This window comes from Aulonocara stuartgranti (genome assembly GCF_965226115.1).
Source record: "Aulonocara stuartgranti genome assembly, chromosome: 16".
Lineage (NCBI taxonomy): Eukaryota > Metazoa > Chordata > Actinopteri > Cichliformes > Cichlidae > Aulonocara > Aulonocara stuartgranti.
The window spans coordinates 19,773,278-19,797,605 of NC_138952.1; the positions used below are offsets into that span (position 1 = coordinate 19,773,278).

Below are 24,328 nucleotides of genomic sequence, written 5' to 3' on the forward strand. Positions count from 1 at the left end.
TACACCTCCACATTTGATTGTCTTAGTCTGAAGAGAACATCAAGAACCAGAAGCATCAAACAGATGGAGAGAGAGGTGAATAATCAAAATATAAGCTTAAAACGACACAAAGAAGCAGCTGTGTGTTTTAAGAGTTCTTCTGCCCCCTGGTGGCAGCAAAGAAAAGCAAGCGAAACCTTGTTAATAATACTGGATGATTTTATGGCTGTTCTTTGAGAGTTTGACTAAAATGGACTGAAACGGCCAAGAGAAATGTTTCCATAAGATCAGTAGGATACAAAAGATTTTATACGAACCGAACACAAAATATGACTGAGCCCCAAACACAGCCATCCACCTTTCTTGAGAGAAAGGCTGCATTTACCGTTTAATTTACACACAATAAATAGCCTACACACTTTCCATCGTTCCTCCCCCGCCTCCTCTTCTCCTCTCCAGACGTTTTCATTGGCCAGGGTGAGACGAGAGGAGGAGGAGAGACTGACGGACTGGCAGGAATTCCTCAGCGCTCCTCAAATTTCTTGAAATCTCGGCAATTCTGCTCGACTGCGTCCCGACAGATATCCGGACCAGCACCCCTTTTCCGAGCAGATTTCCCAAGCCGAATATAAAATGGTAATGTAGAGGACTAAAATTTGGCTTTTCCACAAGTTTGTCTTGACAATATGAATGGTATGAAAACGGATGGACACTGTCGCTGGCTCATTCTTTTCCCATAAAACCATACTTTCTCTCTCTTTTCCCCTCCTTTTTTTGTCCAGATGTTCCGAAGTGTGGCTGTGCTCCTTCTGCTCTCCGTAGCTTTGTACAACGCGGAGGTAAGTTTGCTCTTTTCTTTTTCTTTTCTTCAAACAGTTGTCTTTGCGAGGCTTCATATTGGAATCAGCCGTTTTACGCCTGTACTGAACACTTTATAACCGCTAAAAAAAACAAGGCAGCCAAACAACAGCTTTGTTGAGCTTCAACACATCTGGAAAACGAGAAGAAGAAAAAAAGTATTTTATTGGAGAAAACTTGGTGCCGTGGTGAAAATGGGCCATTTATAGTTGGGTTTTCAAGGCTGTATTGTGTCTATGTGATGTAGGCTGGGTTGTTTATCTTCCTAAGCGGAACCACACAATTACGGCAATCATGAGCGTCATTACAGACACATTCTGACTAGTTTGCTTTCTTCCACTTGGGGTATTGTTGTTAATGAGGTTGCACCCATGAGGCACTGGAAAAGTGAGCGCACATATTTCTTAAACCTTCACATTTTCCATCTTGTTTGCTGACCGCACAAAGAGAAGTCCTTCACCTATTCTCTGTTTTTGTTTTGCTGAGTTGTGATTTTTGAAGGTAACATCGCAACAAAAGCTGACATGTGCCATGAGAGGACGAGAGGAGTGACAGACAGCTGTGAAGGAGAATGGGTTTAGCTTTCACAAATCTCTGGGGGACACTCTTCATCAATACTGGAGGGTGTTTTGGTGCCAACTGGCAGCTGCTCTAATGGCATAATGTTTGTTTTGGTGGTTGGTCGGGGAGCATGTGTGTTTGTCTGCAGGGCAGTGAGTGCCTCAAGAGCTGTGAGAATGCTCACCTCATGGGTATCACACTGCAGTGCTAAGTAGTCTCCTCTCTAGGTAAACACCAGGATGTGCTGTTAGTAGGTGGCCCGATTGCACACAAGAATGATTAACTGAAACAGCGTGCAATTATTAAAGTTTAAGCATCTCACAGGGGTGACAGATGGGCTCGTATATGTCAGTGGGTTTGAAGAATGAGTGAAGCTTACTGTCTGGGGTGGATGCTCAGTAAGCCTAAATATGATTAAAAGTAAACCTAGCAGTCAGTTAGCTGAGCTGAGCATGAAGACTGGCAAGTTTCCTGTTCTGAGATGTCTGTTGTGATTGTGCAAGAATAACAAATTTATAGTTATGGAAACAGCTATCAAGATATCCAAGAGTAAAAAAAAAGAAAAAAGAAAGCAAACTACAAGAATGTCTTTGTGATCCAGCACATGGTCTCTTGTAAAAATGATTCTTTTTCCTTTGTTTCTAGCTTTTGTGGCAATCTATGCCAACCAGCTGCTCATTGTACCTCCCTAATTATTATGCAGACCTGAAAGCAGGATGGATGTTCTCATATAACTTGGCAAAAAGTCATTTGTTCTATGTCCCAAATTATTCCTCGAAGAACGAGCAAGCACACACATGCCAGGTGGCACTTGATGATGGCCTGGACCCTCAGTGGACGCAGCTGTTGAACACCTGGCTTTGTGCTGACTCCTCTGTTGACCGGCACAACAAAAACAGGAGGATGATATAAACACGGTAATAACTGTAGCCTAATTAGAGGGATTTTTCAGCAGGTTAGAGCAATGCCACATGTGAAAGATAAATCAATTATCTGTGGCCGAGCCTGTCTTTATGGCTTAATGCAGATGGCCATTAGTGTCGGAACTGCAACACTGCTCATAGACTGATGTGCCGGCTACCCCGGCTGACCTTCCCCTGCTCTTCCTATCTTTACCCGCTGGCTGTTAAATGTGGGATTGTGTGCCTCCTAATTGAATCTATGGCCGTGATCTGTGAGGTATGTCCTAGATGGGATAGAACAAACGGCAGTTGTTGTTGGGTGGACCCGCAAAGTAATGGGCACCCATTAAAAAAAGAGGCATCTGTTCTCCAAAGGTAATTCTCTTGATAATATATGGCCTGTTGACAGGCTGTGAGAAGGGCCTGAACTGGCATACCAGCGTGCTGTCTAACGAAGGTCAACAAGTTGCAGCAAAGAGGTGAATCTGAGCCTATAGGGTATCTATTTAGCTTGTGTATCAACGATGGGATGCATGTTAAATTGACTGTATACTCATCACTAAAAAAGCTGGAAAGATCACTGAAAAGAGGATCGATTGTGTTTTTATTTGCTGCCACGAGTTTAGGCTATTAAAATGTGGAAACGAACTCCTGATCTATTAAGAAGTCGAATGCGTGTGTGCTTCTTGAGGTGAGAATTTGCTGCGTTTGAAGATAAGCTGCTCAGAAATGCAGTGTGACAGGGTGGCCGGGGTCGAGACTCAAAACTCTGTTTGTGTGTGTGCCCGCGGGCTGGAAAGCAGATATGCATCTTGGGAAAAAAAAACCTTGATGTCTTACTCAAACACACCGGGAGCTTGATATGCAAACGAGGTCGGATGCAGGCATAGTGAAAGTCGTAAGACTTTGCGGCCTCGGGGGACATGTGTGCGCACAGCCGCATATAAACAGAGGGGGGAGAGTGTTTATATTTCCGCTGTTATGGCATGCAGTGTTATTGTGTTATTGTGCATCATCCACGGTGAATGACACATTGGTTAATTTAGTTTATGGCGCTCTGGCATCAACAGGCAGCCAGACTAGTTCGCCAGGACAACATTTCACGTAACAAAGAAAACATGAAAAAATGAAGGAGCTGGATCCCTTTTTCTTTCTGGCCCTGGATTTGTTGCACCCTGATTGAGCTAAATGCTCTCGGGCAACCCGCCATGTTGCCATGTTGATGCTTGTTCTTTCCCATACAAGGTGGGCTAAAAATATCTGCCCAGGTGGAGAGAACATAAGCATGAGGGGACGCCGTGTCCTCTGTCCGTACGAGCCTGCTCTAATTACTGTAGCTCGACATTCAGTCATGGATCCCGTGCAGAGATTGTTCAGGGCGGTGAGATAGTGATGTAAAACAGGAAGGAGATGTCATGCAATTACAGCAGGCAGACTGGGAGTGAGGTAAGACTTGGCTGTGTGGTGTAGGGGTAGCGAAAGAAGAGGTGTGTTACGTTTCACGTCCCTGCAGTGTGTTCTCCTCACTCTTGGCTTGGCTTGAAAGGAGTCCTCATTTAGCTTAGCAGCTGTACTGGTGTCTTATCATTACCGGTACTCTGCACTCACACATAAATTAACACAGGCACCCACGCAAATCACAAAGACTGGCACCAAAGGGTTCTCTGAGCATTTTGTAAAGAATGAGGTAATGCATCATTTTCAATCATAAAAATTAAAAAGCAAAAGTAGGTAATTTACTGATGACTGACTGTTTGCTGCTTTTCTGCCCACTTTAAGCTCTTGGAAAATGTAATGAACATCACTGTGAGCTTGACATCTTAAAAAACAAAACTTCTACAAATATTTACTTCCAGCAGAGATTATTCTGTGTCCAGTGACCCGTCAAAGACAGATCACGCCCTGTATATGCAATGCAGTTTTTTTTCTGTTGAACAGGCTTAACTGTAGGAGGAATGATCAACAAGCGAACACTGCTGTTTTCCAACACTGAGCAAAAAACATAGAGGCTAAAGTGGCTGTTTTGAGCTTTTGTAACTCTTCCATTTTCTTGTGATCTATGTGATAAGAGAGCACTCTATAATGTAGCATACCTCTCTTATCACATGCAGAAACCTTGCTCAAGGGCCTGCAAAGGGTGACTGTGCGCACAACCATGATTGATCCACATACAGCCTGTTTGCTACAGAAATCTGTCAATTTTCCTGTTATTCAGTATATTACACCCTAACATAAAAAAATGATGGTTAAAAATATATAGGTTTTTTTTTTCCTTTGGGGCAAAACAACTTTGATGGAGCTTGTTTTTCTCTGGTGGTGGTATTGTACCACCACCGGTGCTGAATAAAAGCATTTCATTGATTTGAGTCACTGTACTATGAGTGTGTTGGTGCTGTTTGCTACACCAGGGTGTGTTGCATGCTTTAGGACAGCGGTCCCCGACCTTTTTTGGACCAGTTTATGTCTGACAATATACTGGCCTTTAAGGTGTCGCGGATAAATACAACAAAATAAAACCAGTACCGCTACCATAAAAAGATGTATTCATAACACATGGGAAAAGACCCAGGGAAATCAAGTTAACAATAAAAACGCTTAAAAAAATAACAATAAAAACCCTGAAAACCATACATTTCATACCCGAGCCTCAACCCTCGGTACCAAACAACTCGGGGGTTGGGGACCACTGCTTTAGGACATAATAGTTTTCCCTTTACAACACATCCTACTTCTCTAAAGAGTCAGCTGAGAAAGTAATCTGCAGGATGAACAATTGTAATAAAATAAGTAGTTTAAGCTGGATTTGATGTAGCTCAGCAGAGGTCAAAAAACGTATCAACCGCAGCTCTTCAAGTGATCAAAAATGTGGTTAATATGTGTGGAAGGAAGCCACTTCTTCATAAAAAAATCCCTTTAATTAGCACCCTTTCAGTCTTCTTCAAGGCATGAACAGGTAGCAAGTGAAAGCTGAAGTACAAAAGGTTAAAAGAACATCCCATGATTAGCCTCACTGCAGTATACTGTGAAGCTCGCTAATTAAAAAGATTTTTGAATAGATTGGAGTGCGCAGATGACTGTTTCATTCAGTTTGATCATTTATAGCTCAAATACCTCAGCCGTGACTGATACATAGTGAGAGGCTCTTTTCTCCGTCTATTTTAGTACGAATGAGACACGATACAAAGCAGGGGGGATGACTTTGATTGTCAAACCCAAAGGAAAAGAAAAAGTACTAAAAATCTGTAATTTAAAATGTCATGAGGAATTTCAAGAACCATGAAAAAGTGTGACTTGCAAGTTCTTAGATTACAACAATGCTAAATTTCATTACTGTTTAATCTGCCAATTAAGTTCTCTGAGCCCAGGTGATTGCTTGGTCTATATAGCACATGATCCAAAATACAACGATGGTCTGCAGAAAAAAGATCTTGTGACTGTGGAGGCCATTAGAGAACAGTGATCTCATTGTTAAGTTCAGGAGATGTGTTTGAGATGATCTGAGGTTTGTGACATAGTGTGTTATCCTGCTGGACATTGTCAGCACCAGTACTCAGGTAGGCTGAAGCCAAGAAACTTTCCCCTCAACACCAGTGCACCACCACCACTAGCCTGAACCGGTATCAAGACATTTTTACCAAGAGAACTGCTGCTCATTGGAGATTTTCTGTTTTCAGACCATTCTCTCTAAACCCTAGAGATGGTTGTGCTGGAAAATCCCAGAAGTTTGGCAGTTTTTGAAATCCCGAGACCAGTCTGGGTCACTTAAATCACCGTTCTCCTCCATTCTAATAATTAGTTGTAGCTTCCGCAGCTTGTCTTGACCACGTCTACCTGCCTAAATATGTCAGTTTGCTTCCATATGATTGGCTGAATGAATATCTGTGCTAACAAGGAACACGTGAACACTAGGGGTGCACTAATATAGATACTCACATATCTATATTATTGCTAATATATATTGTAATATATCTATATCACTAAAGCACTTCTGGATGGATGCAAACTGCATTTCGTTGCCCTGTACCTGTGCATGTGCAATGACAATAAAGTTGAATTCTATTCTATTCTATTCTATATATTTTAACTCAAACGTACAGTTTTTAAATTTAATGTTGCTGAAACAACACAGGGATAAAATAATAATTCTATCTGATTGAGGAATCACTCATCTTTGGAAAAGAGAGTTTATTACAGAGAAATGGCTCTTTCCAAAATAAAAGCTATACTATACGCTTCTTCTGGGCTATATTCTCAGCAGCATATTGGTAAATGGCCTGCATTTGTATAGCGCTTTACTCAGTCCTTAAGGACCCCAAAGCGCTTCACACTACATTCAGTCATTCACCCATTCACACACACATTCACACACTGGTGATGGCAAGCTACATTGTAGGTACAGCTGCCCTGGGGCGCACTGACAGATATTAAACATATCAGGTCCCCATAAGGAGAATCATGTGCTAACGGCTGTCTAAATGACTCGGGTAAAGTTTGTAGCATGCGTGCTTGTTGTTTTTGTCTGCTTCCACTTGTCTTTGCACTAGGATGATGTCGGCGTAAATGTGCAGTCATATTCATTGTGTTCCCACTAGTGCTGTCAGTGTTAATCTGAAATGACGTTAACACCACAACACGGCAAATCTCCGTTAACGAGCTACCGCGGATCGCCCCGTGCGTGGGGCTGGACGACGTTAACACGTTAACGAGCTAACTGCGCTAATGCAGTAGTTCCCACCCACGTAATTGAGCATTGCGTGGCACATCCGACACACTGTCTTACTTTTGTCCATGATGCCCTTACCATCAGGGTCATACTTCACATGAAGATCAAAATAGTTCCAAAGGCCAGATCTGAATGAGGGTGGGGGAGGTTCAATTTGCCATGTTGCAAGGAGCTTAGCTTCTGTCTTGCTAGCTTGTGCTGCGCTCAGTGGATCTGCGCTCAACAGTGCAGCCTAGGCGGAGTAGTCGAACGCAGATCCACTGAGCTCTCAACACAGACAGCATCGTCAGAAGAAAAGCTGATAAAATAAATTACAAATTTTGTATTGTTCGATACATATGCTACCGAACCGAAAGCACTGTATTGAACGGTTCAATATCGATACGAGTATCGTTGCACCCCTAGTGAACACATGCGCCTGATACAGTGGCCACAGTGCCTTAATGAAACAGTTGACTTACTTTCTGTGAATCAGATAACATTTTGATTGTTTCTTCTCTCGCTGTATCCTGACATACTTTGAAAGGTTTTGATTAAAAGGAAGGCAAAATACAGTTGTTTAAATATAATGAAGGTCTGATCTCACAACAGGTTTGAAATGTCTACACACACTAAATACATCTTGCAGTCTCTAATTGGACTTTCCCTTGTACAAAAGCGTTCGACATTAGCCCCTACACTGGCCTCAAAGAGGGAGCAGAGAGGAGGGCAGGGAGTCTCCTCATTCCCCTAGACTGAGTGTGAGCCTGCATTGGCCCACCCTCCCCATCCCCCTCACTTGCCCTTCCTCGTGGTGGAAAAATGCAGAGAACAGAGGGGGGTGGGGGGTGGTTCAGAGGGGAAAGAAAGGTGACAAAGTGAGCAAAGAGAGAAAGTTTAAAAGGATAAGGGGAAATGAGCAAGATTATCTGTAAAGAGTCAAAGAAAGGGATTAAAAAATTAAAGGCAAAATAGATGAGAAATTATTGAAAATGATGATAAGAAAGAAAACTTGACTAGAGGTTAAGATGAAGCAGGTAGTGAGGACAGGGGACGTTTTTGTCCGAGCAGAGTGACAGCGGGGTGAACAGGGGAGGGCGGGCCTGGGGCGGTGCTGCGTTCACAGCATTTTGTGTTCTCTGGTGACGTTTTAACTGCTAGCAGATGTTGCTCTGCCCAGACGGTGACTTATTTCCTGCTTTTCTTTAGTCTTGTACTTCTTGCTTTCTCCATTTTCTCACTCTCTCTGTTTCTCTGCTACACTTATCTTACCGTGTATTTCTGTTATCTCCCTCTTCTATTTCTTCTTTTTTCCCCCATGTCTCTTTTCAGTTTAGTTGCTGCATTTCAGCTTTTGAACAATGAGGCTGCTGGGTGTAAAATAACAGGCTGCAGACTGGGGTGACATCATCCCATCCATTGGTGCATTCCTTTTACACTGAATAAGAAACAGGGATGAGAATAACAGGCAGAACTCTGTAAACTGGTCGTTACTCTGAGCCCTTTTGTTTCTGAAGATTTAATCTCGGACCTGGTCCCTCAGAGAACATTTGAGACCACCCCTAGTGCTCTTATAAACCGCTCAAATTAGTTCTTCTTTGGCCTCATTATTTCAAGGACACATACTGCTCTCAACTGCTGGCGATCACTTGTCATGTAATCCATGAAATACTAAGCAGATATTTGAGCCAAAAGGAAGCATGGCAGTCGATCGTGTCTTTTTGATGGGCTGACTGCCTGTTTCTGAGTGGAGGCTTTACTGTACATCTGATCTCACGAGGCTGTCAAGTACAGAAGAAATGAGACTGAAACTGATTTGATATAAATGAAGACACAGATTCACAGAGGGGGGGAAAGGCAACAGAGTCTGAGAATGGAGCAATGTGAATTATTGAAGGCAAAAGAGACAGCTTTCTGTAATGACTCAAAACCAAAAAAAAATAATATTTCTTCCCATCATCTCGTTAAAATTCCTTAAGGGAGTAAACTGGATCGCAGTTAGCTTGCAGTGTATCGGGTAAGTGGTTTTCTTCTTTGGCTGCACTCCACTTCTCTTCTGATTAGAAGTTAAGGGGAAACAAGTTGCTCAATTTTGAGCCCTCCCTGTTCTGTCTGCTCCTGGCATGGACTCATGTCTGATGGAGCTGAAGAGTGTTAGACAATCTAACGCTGGAGGGACACCATGGGGAAAACGCTGGAGAGGGGAAGAGCAGGGCCACCTTTATGACCCAAATACTGAGGAGATTTTGGCTCAAGGCAAACTGGGTCGGGTTCCAGCTGAGGCACTACATGGCTCGGGAATGAACCCCTCTTACCTTCTCATTCTCCTGATTATGTCTCTTGTCTACATTTCCTGCCTTTCAGTCTTGTGTTTCTTTCATTTTTCACCTCATTGTTACATAGAATCTCTTGTAAAACACTCGGTTGCATTTAGAGGTAATGCATTTGTCTGTCCATCTGTCATGCTGACTGTCTCTATCTGTCACTGTTATTGCCTCGCTCAAAGTAAAATCACGTTTTAGTGCACATCTCCTCCACGTCAGCATTTGTTTAAATAGACTTATGCACCTCCTTGGAGGGAGTTATATGAAAGGAGAAACCACTGTCTCTGAAGCACTTCTGAAGCTGCAGTCAACAGCCTAGCTTTTTGTAGCTTAGGCCTCAGATTCTGACCCCCAGCAATCTCAAGTCACTAGGCAAGAATGTGCATTCCTGACTGTCGCTGGGTGAAATAGGTCACAAAGACGGTGCTGCATTAAAAAGATCCCTGTGATTGCTTTGGTCACTAGCAGATTACTTTGAAGGAAAGACAGCTGGAAACGGAGAATGTTCACCTTCAACATTCGCACTGCAGCCAACACATTTCGAACAGCACAATTTTAACTTTGTGTACATTTTGGATTACACTTGTCATATTTTCACTCCTGCTCGGCAAGCAGTTGGTGAGTGCTGGCAGACAAGTGACTGTATTCCATGTAGACTAAGGGCGATTGCAATGTTTTGACTGCCAGAAACCTCCAGTTGGTCTGGGAATAGATATTATTATCTAGTGACCAGAGGACGCTAATTGTTCTGTAGGCCTGTGTGACTGGTACTAGCCTCGCTCTTCTCAGTTTCTCAAAAAAAAAAATCTACCTTTTCCTCTAAAGTGTAGAACTTTTCCTTCACTCCTATATTCAAATGTAAGACTTTTTATATAACCTTTCTCAACCAACTCTGTGCAAGGACGTGACATGTTTTTGAAAAAGCTAATTTTTTTAATCAAAAGAAAATAATTTACTTGTTATTTTTCTCATTTCAGTAGTCTTTCTTTTTTTTGCTTGTGATAGTTTTCATTTTTCTTCAAATTTGCCAGTTTGTTATGTAAATACGGGGAAATAGATGCTTTTTATAAGCAGTAAATTGAACAGACAACTGTGTGCATACTTAGATTAGATTTCAATATCACTGTAAATATTTCCTCTGCTTCCTCACAAACCGAAGCCTTATCAGTGTCTCAGCACGACAGCAGCATGTGTAACAGTGTGCTGTAGTTCCTTCATTGTTATTCAGCATTTCAATATTTCAAGTGGCCCAGCCTGCATCATTTACAGTGAGGTGTCTCTTACACCCGTGCATTAAATCCAAACTTCTTGAAAAGCCTTTTCGAGCCTTTCACATTCAGATATCGATGAAACTCTATGTGTCATACAGATGTTGAAGCAGCTCAAGCTGATCTACCCTGTACCTTTTTATAATGCAGCACGAATGAACAGCACCAGAAAGTACAGCCTACACAGTGAAAGTAGCGCTGAATCAACACCTCTCGAACACAGCAGACAGGCAAAAGAAGCTCTATGTGAAAACAGTCGAACTGCAGGCTCGTTGTATTGGATTCTATTGAATTAGATTTATTGTGTCCAAAACTAATCCAATCAAACAGATGAAACTAATCTTTTAGTATTATTAGAAATGCCACACTCTGTATTTATTGCACTTACTGCTTTTTTGCAGTTGCTTCCATTATTCTCTTCACTGTTGTAGGCATATCTATGGCAGGGACTTCAGTGCAATCTCTAGGTTAATGTTTTCTATGCTAATAAGGGGCAGGGTGCAATATGGGAAGTGCTCACGGTGGCTGTAAATGACATCAACAGTAGAGAGGCATTGATCGGCTTGTTCGATTAGTGGAACATCTCCAAGATATTTGAAGGTACACACACTAAGCATGCAAATACAGACAAATATGCTGCTGCTTGTACTGTTTTGAGTCTTTGAGGACACAGAGATAAGAAAGGCGTGCAAAGGCAGAGCAGATGTTCTGATGCTTTTTATGTGTTGTGCAAGGTGCCTTTAGGTGCCTTTAGTTAGTGTGCCTTTTCACTGTTGTCTTCATTGGATAAAAGATAAAAGGGCATTTTGTTCTCTAAAGCAAGGATGTGTTCCATTTTAATTCAAGTCCGCCTCATCAACGAGCCATATAACATGCTCGTATGCCCCCCTCCTCTTCTTCACTACCCACCTCTTTCTTAATATTCAGACTGTCCTCACAACTTTCTCCTTTTATTCAGACTCTTACTATTCTCTTATTTTCCTCCTCTGATTTCCATCTAGCTCTTCAAGGCTGGCCTTCGTTCACAGACACGTGTCTTGCATCTGTAAAAGGGCATGGTGCTAGAGATGAGATGACAAGAGAAAGAACTAAAGAATAGCAGAAATGAAAGCAAGACTTGAAATGAGAGTTGCCACGCTGATATAAAAAGATGGAAATGATTTTTTGGAGAAAAAAAAGTCTTTTAGAAACCTTTAAGTCGTTTCAGCCTCGTGACTAAAACACTGAAATAGAAAACATGTGAAACGCGGGGCAAGAGATTAGTGTCGTGAGCTGTGAAATGTGTCCGTATTGACTGTAATGAGCTTAGGGAAGCTCTTTGTATGAAGGACTCTGGTATGATTCACCAGTCTCTTATGAGAACACTGATTGGCTTTAAATGGGAAAGAAGGCAGTTGTTGTCAGTAAATTAAAAATAATAATTTATCTGGGACATGCATAATGGGTGTGTTTTTGTTTGTGCTGACTTTGTGTCATGTCTTATTTTATGTCTGCTCTGCTGGTGACTGTGTTAATGAGTGCCTTTTAGTTATGGTGAGGTTGATGCCAAGTCCCTACAATGTGTAAACAGAAAGTGATACCCACTTGAATAAAAACATTGATATCAATCTCAGCGTATGAACTTGGAACTACATAAAGATTCAAAGAGGGGAAACATGGGAAGCTCTTTACCAAATAAAGTAAAATAGTGATAACAACAATGATTAAAAAAAAACTTCTCATATTTTCAGGCTACTAACACTCAAGTAAATAAATTAAGCTTTTATGTTGTAACAGCCTGAGATGGGCAGTAACGCGTTACTGTAATCCGATTACTTTTTTCAAGTAACGAGTAAAGTAAGGGATTACTATTGCAAAAACAGTAATTAGATTACCGTTACTTTCCCGTAGGAACGCTGCGTTACTGCGTTACTAAAACCGTGATTTTTTTGCGAGAATGTCTCACGACAGTGACGTAAGCAAGTGCGACGTTCATGACAACAGCTGTGTGCAGATCAACAATGGATCGACTGCGGGAGAGAGTATGAGCGTGCAGCGTTTAAAGCGTGGAAGTACTGACCTTACTTTGAGTTTGATTCCATAAAAAGTGACAAAAACATTAGCGTCCATTGTGCGTGGGAAGAAAACTTCTTTTTACAGCGAAAAAAACCCCTAAACTTCCGAGCAAGCACCGAGTGCGCAACGACGTAATGGGAAACTCACAGCGAAACTCGCGGATTCTTCCACTGACCGCTGCGGCACACCTGCACCAGGGTAAACCTCCGCCTACCGCAGTGCTGCTTTACAGGTGAAAATAGAGCAACAGGACCGCTGAGTCTTTGACTTTATTTATTTTCTGCTGTGTTTTACTTGCATCTATTTGAAAGAGTGAGTGTAAACACAAAAAAATATTTTATTTTATGTGCTGGAATGTGCAGAAAATAGGTTTAAATAGGTTTAAAAGAAATTTCTTCCAGTCAGAGCATGTTGCATATAATTAAATTTTTGCTTGATGCATAAAGTTAAAAGATTAAAACTAATAAAACAAGTTTTAAAAAGAGACTTTTCCATTTGATTACATTTTGTATGATGGATTATGCAGAAAAAGTAGAACTGGACTGAAAGATCTATCACTTTATCACCTACTCAGGTTGTAAATCGTGTTTTTAAAAAGTAACTAAGTAATTAATTACTTTTGAAAATAAGTAATCAGTAAAGTAACGGGATTACTTTTTTGGGGAAGTTGTCAGCTTTACTCCTACAGGAAGTTATTTGGAGTATTATTTCTGCATGCTATTCTATATGCTGTTACCAGTGTTGGTCAAGTTACTTGAAAAAAGTAATCAGTAACTAATTACTGATTACAATATTTGGGGATTTAAAAGTCTACTAATTTTTCTCCTCTTAGACGCATGAAATGTGACCATATGTCTCTGACATTTGCTATGTGTAGTTTTTATTTATCCCTCCGCATTGTCCATGCATGTTTTATGCACTGCGTTTGTGGCATCCCAAGAACACACGAAGAGACTATTTCATCTGTTATTTTCTTTTACAGTGCTGTATTTGCCCTGTTCATGATTTCTTATTTTATCGCATATTTGGCATACTTAAATGTTTCAGATAATCAAAGAGATTTTAATATTTGACAAAGATAACCTAAGAAGATACAAGATACCATTTTTAAATGATGATTTACTTTATTAAGGGGAGAAAAAAGGTTATCTGGCCCTGTGTGAAAGAAATGTAAATGCTCCATAAACTGGTTGTGCCACCGCTGGCAGCAAAAACTAGTGGCCTAGTCAGCGTTGGGACTGGAATTAGACTTGAATCAGTTTTCGAGCATGAATTATATGTTTAAAACAGATCTGCAAAGAAGAGTGGACCAAAGTTTTCCACAGTGATGTGAAAGACTCATTGCCAGTTATCACAAACACTTGATTGCAGTTTTTGCTGTGAAGGGTGGCACAACCTGTTATTAGGTTTAAGAGACTATTACTTTTTCACATAGGGTTAGGTAGGTTTGGTTTCCCTTCATAAATGAAATCATCATTTCAAAAACTGCACTTTGTACTGTATATTTGTACTTTGGTTATCTTTGTCTAATGAAAAAAATGGTGTGATGATCTGCAACATGTAAGAGTGACAAACATGAAAAAAGAACTCAGGAAGGGAGAAATACTTATTTCACAGCACTGTATGTCCAAAGAGCCCTGCTGAGATCTCATTTTGAGGCTTTCTTCCATCTGGCTTACTTGACTGACACTTCTGTAATCAAAAGAAGCCAGTATATGTTCTCACTATGGCAACAAAGCTCATGAATCAGCTGCAAAAAAAGGGACCTTCTACCGCTGTATTCATTAGCTAAATGTCAGATATTCTCAGCTGGTTCTGCTAGGAGGGACAGACAGAACTCCGTGTTTGTACCAGATTCATCTTAAGGAGCCCATCTATTATTCATGTTCTCAGAGGTTTCTGCAGGTTTCAACAGGCCTCTTGCCCATCTGTGTCTGAGAAACTGAATTGTCCAACATGTTCAAGGCCGGGGGGGTTGCTTTGAAGATTTTTCCATGACCTCATCTTAGGATAGGAAGTGTGTGTATGTATATGTCTCTGAAGCATGCATAGAACCGAATTCCTCTCACCAGTTTTGAGTCAAAATTGCTACACTGTGATGATTGCATGTGACTGCTCCCCCACTGTCATCCCTTTAGCTCTGAAATCCATCCTGTTACATTTTATCATGAGAGCTCAAGAAGGTTCAGTAACAACATCCCACCTTCATTTTGACCTACATACCAGACCTTGCAGTCATACACAGAGAGACAAAGTTGGAAGCCAGCTCACGTGCAGGCACACAAAGAAGGCCAACTTCTGTCTCGCTGTTACAGGAAACAGCAGCTTAGGGAGCAGGAGTGGAGTCGGGGGTGGGGGGGGAGAAAAGATTTTGCACTGCATGGGAATGGGCCTAAAGGAAAACACAGCTCAGACTCCAGATGTGGAAACACCCTGTACACACACGAGTACGCACACAAACAAATGCAAGCACACACAATGGCACACATACAAAAACAAACAGATGGGGAAAGGAGGCGGTAATGAGGGTCATAAACCAGCTCTTGGAGCTCCACTTGGCGTCTTCTGATTGGTTGCTAGAGCTCATTTCTTGAGTCTGCTGGCAGTCCCTAAAATGAGCAAACACAAGATGTCAAGACGAGCAAATGAGACGGTGTGTGTGTCCATGAGTGTCAACGAGAGCGAATGAGACACGCTAAATGTGAGAGAAAAGGCTGTTTAACTGAAACAGATTTGCTGGAGACATTTGGATGAAAGAAAAAGAGTATTTTCGAGGAGGCAGCATGGTCCAGCAGGAACTCATCCCACTTACATGTTTTCTGTATTCTGCCTTATTTCATGCCAACTTCTGGATCCAAGTCTAACTGTCACTGACAGGGCAACAATTCAGACAGCTCTGGAGACCTCATTAAAAGTGCAGATACTAACACACACATAAAAAAACAACAAAGATAAGCAATAAACCAGGACACATTTGTTTGAGCACGTAAATATTGCTTTTTTTGCTTATCCTGTTAATGAGAAAGGAACAAATAAAATTGAAATGCAGTCAGTTGTTTGAGGATTCCTCAGAGTCTCCAATGAAACATTATGAACCACTACGTGCACAAAGCAACTGAGCTTATTTACCAAAATGATTTAAGTAATTCTTGGTATCTTGCTAAAAAAGATAGGAAACAGATACAAAAATCATCACCTCCTAGACTGAGTGCAGTGCAAGATCGGTGAGCTTTCATCTCGGATGCCATCAGGGGACAGACTCTTGTCAGTTAATTGGGCGAAACGATCTCTTTATCTGTGACATGAGTTTGGTTCCACATGGCTTATTGTGAAAGTTAAATATTTGTGTTTTGGATCCCGTTTGCAGATTCCTGTTTGACTTGATTGGCTATTCTGTTTGAAAAGCACAACAGCGCCGCCCTGTGTTCAACCATCACAAACTTATTTTGCCTTACAGGAGGTGCAGACCAAGAGCAAAGTGTGTGCTAATGTGTTCTGCGGGGCCGGCAGGGAGTGCGCTGTCAATGAGAAGGGGGAGCCCAGCTGTCTGTGCATAGAGGTGAGTGTCGGGTCATTGCTTTTACGCAAGGAAGCAATATATGTCCAAATAATAGATTTGGATTACAAACTCCCTTTGGTTTCACTTCACATTCATTCCCTTTGCACTTTGTTTCTTTGCAGAGCTGTAAGCCCCACAAGAGGTCAGTATGTGGCAGCAATGGTAAGACCTACAGGAATCACTGTGAGCTCCACAGAGATGCTTGTCTGACTGGCCTGAAGATCCAAGTGGCACACGACGGACACTGCAAGGGTACGGATAACAAATGTTGATAAAACAGTTCAAACCGGCATAATTATCACACAATCGTCCTTGGAAATGGAAATGGAAGTTGCATAATTTTCATGTTAGACATTGAAAATGTATTTTTCAAAAATTGTTAAATGATTTTTTGCTAAAAAATGTTTTTTTTAACATCATCATCTTTCTTGCCTTGAACGGTTTTCAGGGTTTTTTCTTTCTTTTTTTAATTTTTACAATTTAAAAAATGTACACACAGAAACAACATTTTGATAGGATAGGACATAGCAAATCAGGTTTCTCATTCAACTGACCTATCAAGCACTGATTGGTCCATCCATTGATTTTCTTGCACATATCTAATTCAGGGATGCTGGAGCATATCCCCACTGTAATATGGTGAAAGGTGGGATACATCATGGACAGGCTGGCAGTCTATTGCAGCTAATTGATACTATTCAGCTCTGTTTTGTTCCAAAAACGAAATACTTGACTGTTTAGAGTGCAGTGGAAGCCAAGATAACACGAGAATGCTATAGAGATGAAAAGATGAAAACACAGTTTGGAACCTGTCATGACTGAATTACTAGAGAGGAATTTAACAACACTGACTAAAAATCTCGTGTTCATAACACCGAATGTCAGAGTCATAGGTTACTGTCAGGTCCTTCCTTCTTCCTTCTTGTCCTTTAGCGGGCGACCAGCGGCGGTGGTCGGCTGCGCAACCAGTGCGCTGCTGTAGGTGCCGCAGGTTCTCTTGCTTGACCAACGATTATCTTCCACGCTTTTCAATCTAAGGCGATGGTTCTTGCCTGCTCGAGGTCAAGTCAAAGGGCCTTCAAATCATCCTGGATTTGTTTCATCCATGTCTTTTTTGGTGCATTTCGATGCACCCTCCAATCGGTGGGGCGGGTCAACCAGAGTAGGCCATGGGGGTAGCGGCTCTGGTCCATTCGACAAATGTGGCCAAACCAACGGAGTCGGCGGCGCTGGATTAGGTCACCGATCGTCGGTTGGCTGCCGCAGCTGGTGAGGATGGTGTCATTCGAATGAGGGTCGCGAAGGGAAACGCCGAGAATGCATCTAAGGCAACGCATTTGGAAAACTTTGAGCTTGCTCAGGTCGTGTTTGAGCATTGTCCACGTCTCCGCGCCATAAAGTAGAATGGGCAGGATCAGGGTTCGGTAAAGGCGGATCTTTGTCAATGAGATGTTGTTCTTCTTCCAAACGCACCAGCGCAGGGAAGCGAACTCCGCCGCCTGCCCAATTCTGGAGCGTATCTCCACTGATGATGCCACTTTCTTCTCCTCGACGAGGGACCCCAGATATTTAAATTGTTGGACTTGTTTGATCTGCACACTGTCGAGGTGGACGATCGCTGGTGAGCCATCGGTGGTCAGGACTTTGGTCTTCTCGGCGTTAATCTTGAGGCCGTACGGTTTGGAGTAGAGGATGTGAGTTGCCTCGGTGTCGTCTTCGGCAAAAATGGCGCTATCGTCAGCGAACATTAGATCGGTGATAAATTGATCGGTCAAGGCTTGGACTCCGCGGCGGCCCTTGAATGTTTTGCGCATTATCGCATCAATGAAGATGTTGAACAACAGCGGTGACACCACATCGCTCTGCCGGACTGTCAGGTACAGAGTAGAAGCTTAAGTATAAGTGAATCCCTGAGATCTAGTAGATGTGACAATGGGAGGCCTAAAAAGGCCAATTTGGCCCCTTTTCAGTAATGTCATTTAGCTCACCCGACTAATTGTGAAAGCGCTGATAGTAAGCAATTAAACTGATTAGTATGTGATCTCTGAACTAGCATACATTCACTGAACTGATAATGTGAGGTGACTGGGTTGACAGTCATACAATGTCCCCTTCCATGACACTGCACTATCATTTTTATCACACCTCTGCCCTGTAGCCACCTCTTCATATATCTCGTATTAGTATCTTATCTGATCTCGAGTGAACTTTCACTTCCCTGCTGGTCCCTGCTGACATGAAGTTGTTTAGTTAACTGGACCTTAATCTGTGATATATAATCTAAAATGCTTTGGTCAACATAAGTAATGCAAATAATACATATAAATAAATAAATAAGCAAAACTAATTCTGAAACTAATTTCAGCTGAGGTTCAGTTCAGTTGAGGTTTATTTATATAGCCCCAAATCAAAAAAACAGCTTCCCCAAGGCACTTCATACTGTAAAGTAAAGAACCTACAATATTCTGGTGAGAGCCCAACAATAAGGAGATCCCTGAGGAAAAACTCCCTTTTAACAGGAAGAAACCTCCGCCAGAACCGAACTCAGAGAGGGGCAGCCATCTGCTGCAACCAGCTGGGGGATGAGGAGAAAGACAAAGACAAGAAAAGAAAAAGACAGCATAGGGAGGCAGAACAAAAACACAGATTAAAGCAGAGAGAAGACAAAAATTTAGTGGCATACTGCAGTGGTGTATAAACACGTGAGGAGAGAAAAGAAGTACGGGGAGAAGAAGTGCTCAGTGTGTGTCATGAAGTGCAGCAGCAGTCTGAAAAGAAAAGAAATTACATTGATTTTCAGAAAGAAAATCAAACATAAAAATGAAATCACAAAGGAATAACAAAAATGTACAACTAGAAAGAAAGATACAAAGAAAGAAAACAAAATGCAGAACTTGAAGAAGGCTAGCCTGGACATTGATCGGTGACAGAAAGGTCAGCGAGGGAAAATCATTATGTCACAGCATGCTCTTTGCAGACCTTTGGCCAATTGTTCAGTGACAGACATGTTTATCTCCAATAATGTTCTCCAGGTTTTGTATCAAATGTTGTTTCTTTCTCTCTCTTTTTTTCAAATCACCTTTAGAAAAGAAAACAGAACAGGCCGCTGCCAGTCCAGGTAAGCTTATGTGTATGTGCGTGCATGCTCTTTTTGCTTATATAAACATCCATTCACCCATCCTTTTTCTTCCACTTATCCTTATCAAGTTTGCGTGTTATATAAACATATAAATTAATTTACAACTGAATGTATTTGTAATTTTTTCACTGGATTGTACTGGCATATTAAGGTCTAGTCCATGGTTACATGGATGGGTTACAGTTTACTAACACACGTGCTATACAGTAGCAGACATTTATGGTCTAACTGAAAGAACATATTGAGCCTGAATACACCGATGCACAGTATACCAGGTGTACTGGGTTATTTATTCATGCTGCTGACTTCTGGAAATATCCCCTCTCCTGCAGTGGTTTGCTATGCTGCTGACCGCAACGAGTTAAGATCTCGTGTGATCCAGTGGCTGCAAACTGAGATTATCCCAGATGGCTGGTTTGTCAAGGGTTCCAACTTCTCTGACATCCTGCTCAAATACTTCAAGGTAGGCAGAATTAACCCTTTTCTGTTTTTATGCTCACCACTGCTCCAAAACCAGTGTTTTCACAGAATACCCCAGTTTATTTGTCCACGCGGGCCTCTTTCAGTCCGCCTGCTTTTTAAAGCTGCTTGGGACTGTGTCTAATTATTCATGTGACAGACCTTTCAAGCGAGTCAGCTGGTGGTGATAATTCAGTTTAATGAGGAACTTTGTTCTGCAGAGGAGGGCCCCTTCCTCTCCATGGTTTGACATGAATGCCATTATAGCAAAAGATGGGGGGTTTTGTGTTGGACGATTTAAAACTTTATTTATGCCCAAGATTTTCTTATTTCATCATCATATATGAAGCCCATGTACAGTAGTCAAACAGTAGTCAGCTTGGATGCTAAATCAGTTTGAACAACAACTAGTCATTTTAAAAAAATGAATAAATGAATAAAAATGTTAATGTAGCGCTACAGCCTACCCAGCCTGTGGATCAGAACCCCAAATGACTTCTTACAGAGTTCTTTGTGTTCAATCCTCATGCACATGAGTCTGTGTGTTTGCAGTCATATGACAGTGGTGATTCTCAGCTGGACTCCTCAGAGCTGCTCAAATTCATCCAGCACAACGAGTCAGTTGTGGAGTTGCAGTCCTATGCAGACCAGGAGAGCAACAACCTGCTCCGGTTAGTGTGTCTGCAAGTTTGCATGTTTACGAAAAAGTGTGGAAGTGGAAGAGGTGAGAGAGCCTTCACATATTTATTTTTCCAATGGTACTGCTTGTGCGCAGAAAATCTTATCTTTGTGCTGCAGCACTATTTTAAGACAAGTCATTGAACCTGATCTTGGCCAGAGCAAACATTATTGCAGGCCTCTTGTGGGAAACCATATTGGTAAAAACACCTGCACTCTGTGTAGAAAAAAAGAAAAGCAGCTATCAAAATGATTTTTACAGCATTTGCATTGTTTCTGTAATGGTCCACTGTTACTGTATGTAACAGCTAATATTTATTCTGTGTTTGTGTGCTTCTCGTTCCCCAGGAGCCTGTGTGTTGATGCCCTCATTGAGCTCTCCGATGAGAATGCCGACTGGAAGCTGAGCTTTGATGAGTTTCTTAACTGCCTGAAGCCTGGCTTCAATCCACCAGAGAAGAGTGAGCTTGGAGTGATACTTTGACATAATGTAGCACACCATTAGATCTACTATATAAATTGACCGAAGCACAGAAAGCTCAGTAGTGCAGCTGCTGTTTTCTTAGGATTTTGAGACTCAGCCCTTCAATCTGTTCAGTTGACTGGTGCTGATATATCTGGGATAAAGTTCGCAGGAAGAGGGGGCATTTCTCCAGCAGCCAATCTCTGCGGTTGACTTAACTCTGGAGCTACACCAGATTCAAGGATGCACACGTTTATTTGGTGAACTAACTGTTAGCTGTGTAAACTCTGGGTTTAGTCCACATGCAAAATTTCAAATGCAAATCAAGATTTTCATGCCTGGTTAAGGCATTTGATTTTTTTTCTCTTTTTACATAATAGTTTCTCCAGTTTACACACAAAGGTTTTATGCTTGGCGTTGGCTGTTTTGCTGAGTGTTTGTGACTAAGCAAAAGTAACCAAAAGAATGTGACACTGTGGTTATGCTGGTGGATGAATGATGCAGCATTTTAAAATGCTGGCAACTCGTAAAAGTCATAAAATTGGTACCAATGTAAAACTTTTATTGTTCTACTAGAGTCTTATCTGTGGCCTTATCTAGGTAGCGTGTTCTTTATCTTTGTGCAGAATGTGCCTTGGAGGATGAAACATATGAGGATGGAGCAGAGACCCAGGTGGAGTGCAATCGCTGCGTTTGTGCATGCGGCAACTGGGTCTGCACCGCCATGACGTGCACTGGTAAAAAAAACCTGAAAATGGCATTTATCCTGTTTGTTTACACGCACACATTCCACTTAACCGTTGTGTAATCTGACCAGATAACCAGCCAGCTGTGGATGACTTAGCAGATGCTGGAGTGGAGATGACTGAGGAGGAGTGGAACCTCCGTGTGGCCGAGCTCAACAAGCACCAGGTGTGTATCTGTAAACTAAATCCCATCAAAAAAAGTACAGTATATCAGTCGAGTTAAAGACAAGATAAATCAAAAAATTATAAGTGTTTTCCCAACCTTAGAACCTAATATTTGATTTTCTCCCCACTTGGTTCTACTGCACTCCAAAGCTCATTCACTGTCCACTGCTTGTAGAATTGGTTATAAGGTCCACTAAATATAACCTTTATGAGCCAATAGCCTCATGCCTGCTTTTATATTCCTTGATTACCTGTAGTTCCTTTCAAATCAAATTGCTCAATACAACCGACAGAGGAATAGGTCGCTGTAAATATTTGATGCGTTCCAACCTGGCAGAGCTCGGCGAGCCACAGTATCAGCAGCTTTATTGCTTCTGACAGAACAAGTGAAACAATAAATCCAAAGGAGAGCGATGTTTTCAAATTTAGAGCCATAAAATGATGTTGCTGATATGAAATGTAGGGCAGATGGCCTTAAAAAAAAAAACCATCAATGCTTGAGTTTCTTTTACCTTTAACAGATTTATGTGTTGACATCTTCCTTTAACGTTTCTTGCTTATTTTGATTCACAGGCAGTGCATTAGGTTTAGTAGGAGTAGACTAATTGGCACATGTATTTAGAACAATCTGCAAAAGTACAAAATCTTTTGCAGATTGCTGTTTTTGTAACTTGTGCGTCTGCTTGTGTGCGTGAATGTAACCGTGATGTCCGCAAGGTAGCTCTAGGAATCTGGCTTGAGGCCATGACTGAGTCAGCAAAGCCGTGTACTCTGCACCCCAGAAGAATACTTGGTAGTGCCACTGTAAACAAATGTGGTTCATCGTGTGTACAAGTTTCGATAGGTGACACCAAATTCACCTTCAAACAAATGCAGTGCTGATATTAACGGGAAAGGCGTGCGATTTCCAGAAATACTGTTTCAGTCAGCATGTCAAATGAGACACTATAGCTCACGTTTCTTTTCCCTGTTTTAAACATAGGAGACAGTGGAGAAGATGAAGGCCAGCACAAAGGAGGCCTAAGTCGGGATGCAATGAAAGAAGAGGGTGCACGCCATCATCCTTCTTCCATACTTGATTTAACTCACTTTATTATGTTTCTCTGCTCTGTTAATTATTATCCTTTTTTTTTTTTTTTAACATTTTTAAGTGTTTGTGTTGATGTTTGTTAGTTTCAATCAAAGCGTATCAGTGGATTCCCTTGTGTTGAGTACTGTCATGTTTGATTGTATTACTGCACCCCTACTCTAGCCTCGGGGTTGCTTTTTGTTTTATGTTTTTTTTACTACAATCCTTATATTTTTGCAGTTATTACGAAAAGAAAACTGTCAAGTTATCACTGTTTTGGAATATGGAAGTCACTGTTTGAAAAGGTAGTGAGGTTGAGGGTTGTTTAAATATAGGCGCTGAGTACACAGAGAACTGACTGCTTGGCGCCTCGTACAACCTCTTGTCAGAATGTTGCATAACAAGGTAGAGCTACTAGTGCTTTTCAAAATTTTGTTGCCTGTAGAACTGCCACAGTAGGCCACTACCTGACCATTGCACTTCTCTTTCATTTTCTTTAGCTTTCTTAGGCTTTAGTTCAACCACAACCATGAATTTATTTGTATCTTACGGCTAAAATAATAACATTGCTGCCAAAAAAAAGTTTGCTTCTTTATACATTATGTTATTGGCTCGAGTTGGAGTTCATCTTGTTCCCATGTTATACTTAGTAAAGTCTCTCTGGTGCTTTTTTTCCTTTTTGTGAGGGATTAAACATTTCCCTCTATGTGTGTCTTACTTTTCCGAGATGTAGTGGTCCAGCTTTTGTTGAGACCTGATCTGAATATAGCATGGTGAAACCTGAAACCAAAGTCTAGATGAAGTGTTTGAATGATGTACAAAATTATCCAGGTAAGCCATTACTCTGGACCCAGCAACAACATTATACCTGTGCTTTCAATATCACTCTTAACAGAAGGACTAGCCTCACTGTCAGTGGAAGTAGCTTAGGCGCGTCGATAACCTGGTGCATATGAAATGTGTGCGTGTGTGTCTGTGTGCGTGTGTGCGATTTTCAATTATGACGCTGAGAGTAGCTTGGTTTGTTTATTGTGTTCATTTGTTGAAATCCTGCATCTGAATTGGGATGTCTAAACACCAGAAATCAGTGCCTTAGACCTGCAAACTTTACAGGTCGCTACCATTACCTGCACATAGGATTTTTTTTTTTGCCATGTGGCGTTTCAAGAACAAGTGTGCTTTGATGAAGATGGCATCAAACTAGTGCTTTGTGACTCTATTTCCTATGTGTGTGAAATTTGCATTACTACGTTGAAGCTGAATCTTTATATTTCACTAAAAGTGCAGAGACTAAGGAATATGTATGCCAATAAAGCCCATTCACCACAACACAGCTTTGTCACTTTGTTTGTGTCTGTGTGCGCGTACGTTTTTGTGCTTTTATATGCCAGATTTACTTAT

At 41.5% G+C, this 24,328-nt stretch overlaps 2 protein-coding genes across 2 annotated transcripts in view; one reads left to right on the top strand and one right to left on the bottom strand.

Moving 5' to 3' along the window:
• Nucleotides 1-460: 460 nt before the first annotated feature.
• fstl1b (follistatin-like 1b) lies at nucleotides 461-24,258 on the top strand. The gene is made up of 11 exons (XM_082508982.1): nucleotides 461-615; nucleotides 762-818; nucleotides 16,107-16,208; nucleotides 16,331-16,460; nucleotides 19,294-19,326; nucleotides 19,680-19,810; nucleotides 20,359-20,477; nucleotides 20,833-20,945; nucleotides 21,574-21,684; nucleotides 21,765-21,859; nucleotides 22,841-24,258. Exons 1-11 carry the CDS (start codon nucleotides 613-615, stop codon nucleotides 22,880-22,882), a joined length of 936 nt encoding a protein of 311 aa, XP_082365108.1. The 5' UTR covers nucleotides 461-612; the 3' UTR covers nucleotides 22,883-24,258.
• Nucleotides 11,997-24,328, bottom strand: part of nr1i2 (nuclear receptor subfamily 1, group I, member 2) — a 110,026-nt gene continuing 97,694 nt past the window's right edge. Inside the window, exon 10 of the transcript XR_014271970.1 lies at nucleotides 11,997-12,750. The gene's annotated coding sequence lies outside the window, so the exon portion shown is untranslated. The remainder of the gene's footprint in view (nucleotides 12,751-24,328) is intronic.

What these genes read in the sequence shown, in the direction of transcription:
- fstl1b (XM_082508982.1), top strand. An exon ending in TCCTGCTCAAATACTTCAAG is followed by an intron (nt 19,811 to 20,358) that starts GTAGGCAGAATT and finishes GTGTGTTTGCAG; the next exon opens with TCATATGACAGTGGTGATTC. An exon ending in CCGAGCTCAACAAGCACCAG is followed by an intron (nt 21,860 to 22,840) that starts GTGTGTATCTGT and finishes TTTTAAACATAG; the next exon opens with GAGACAGTGGAGAAGATGAA.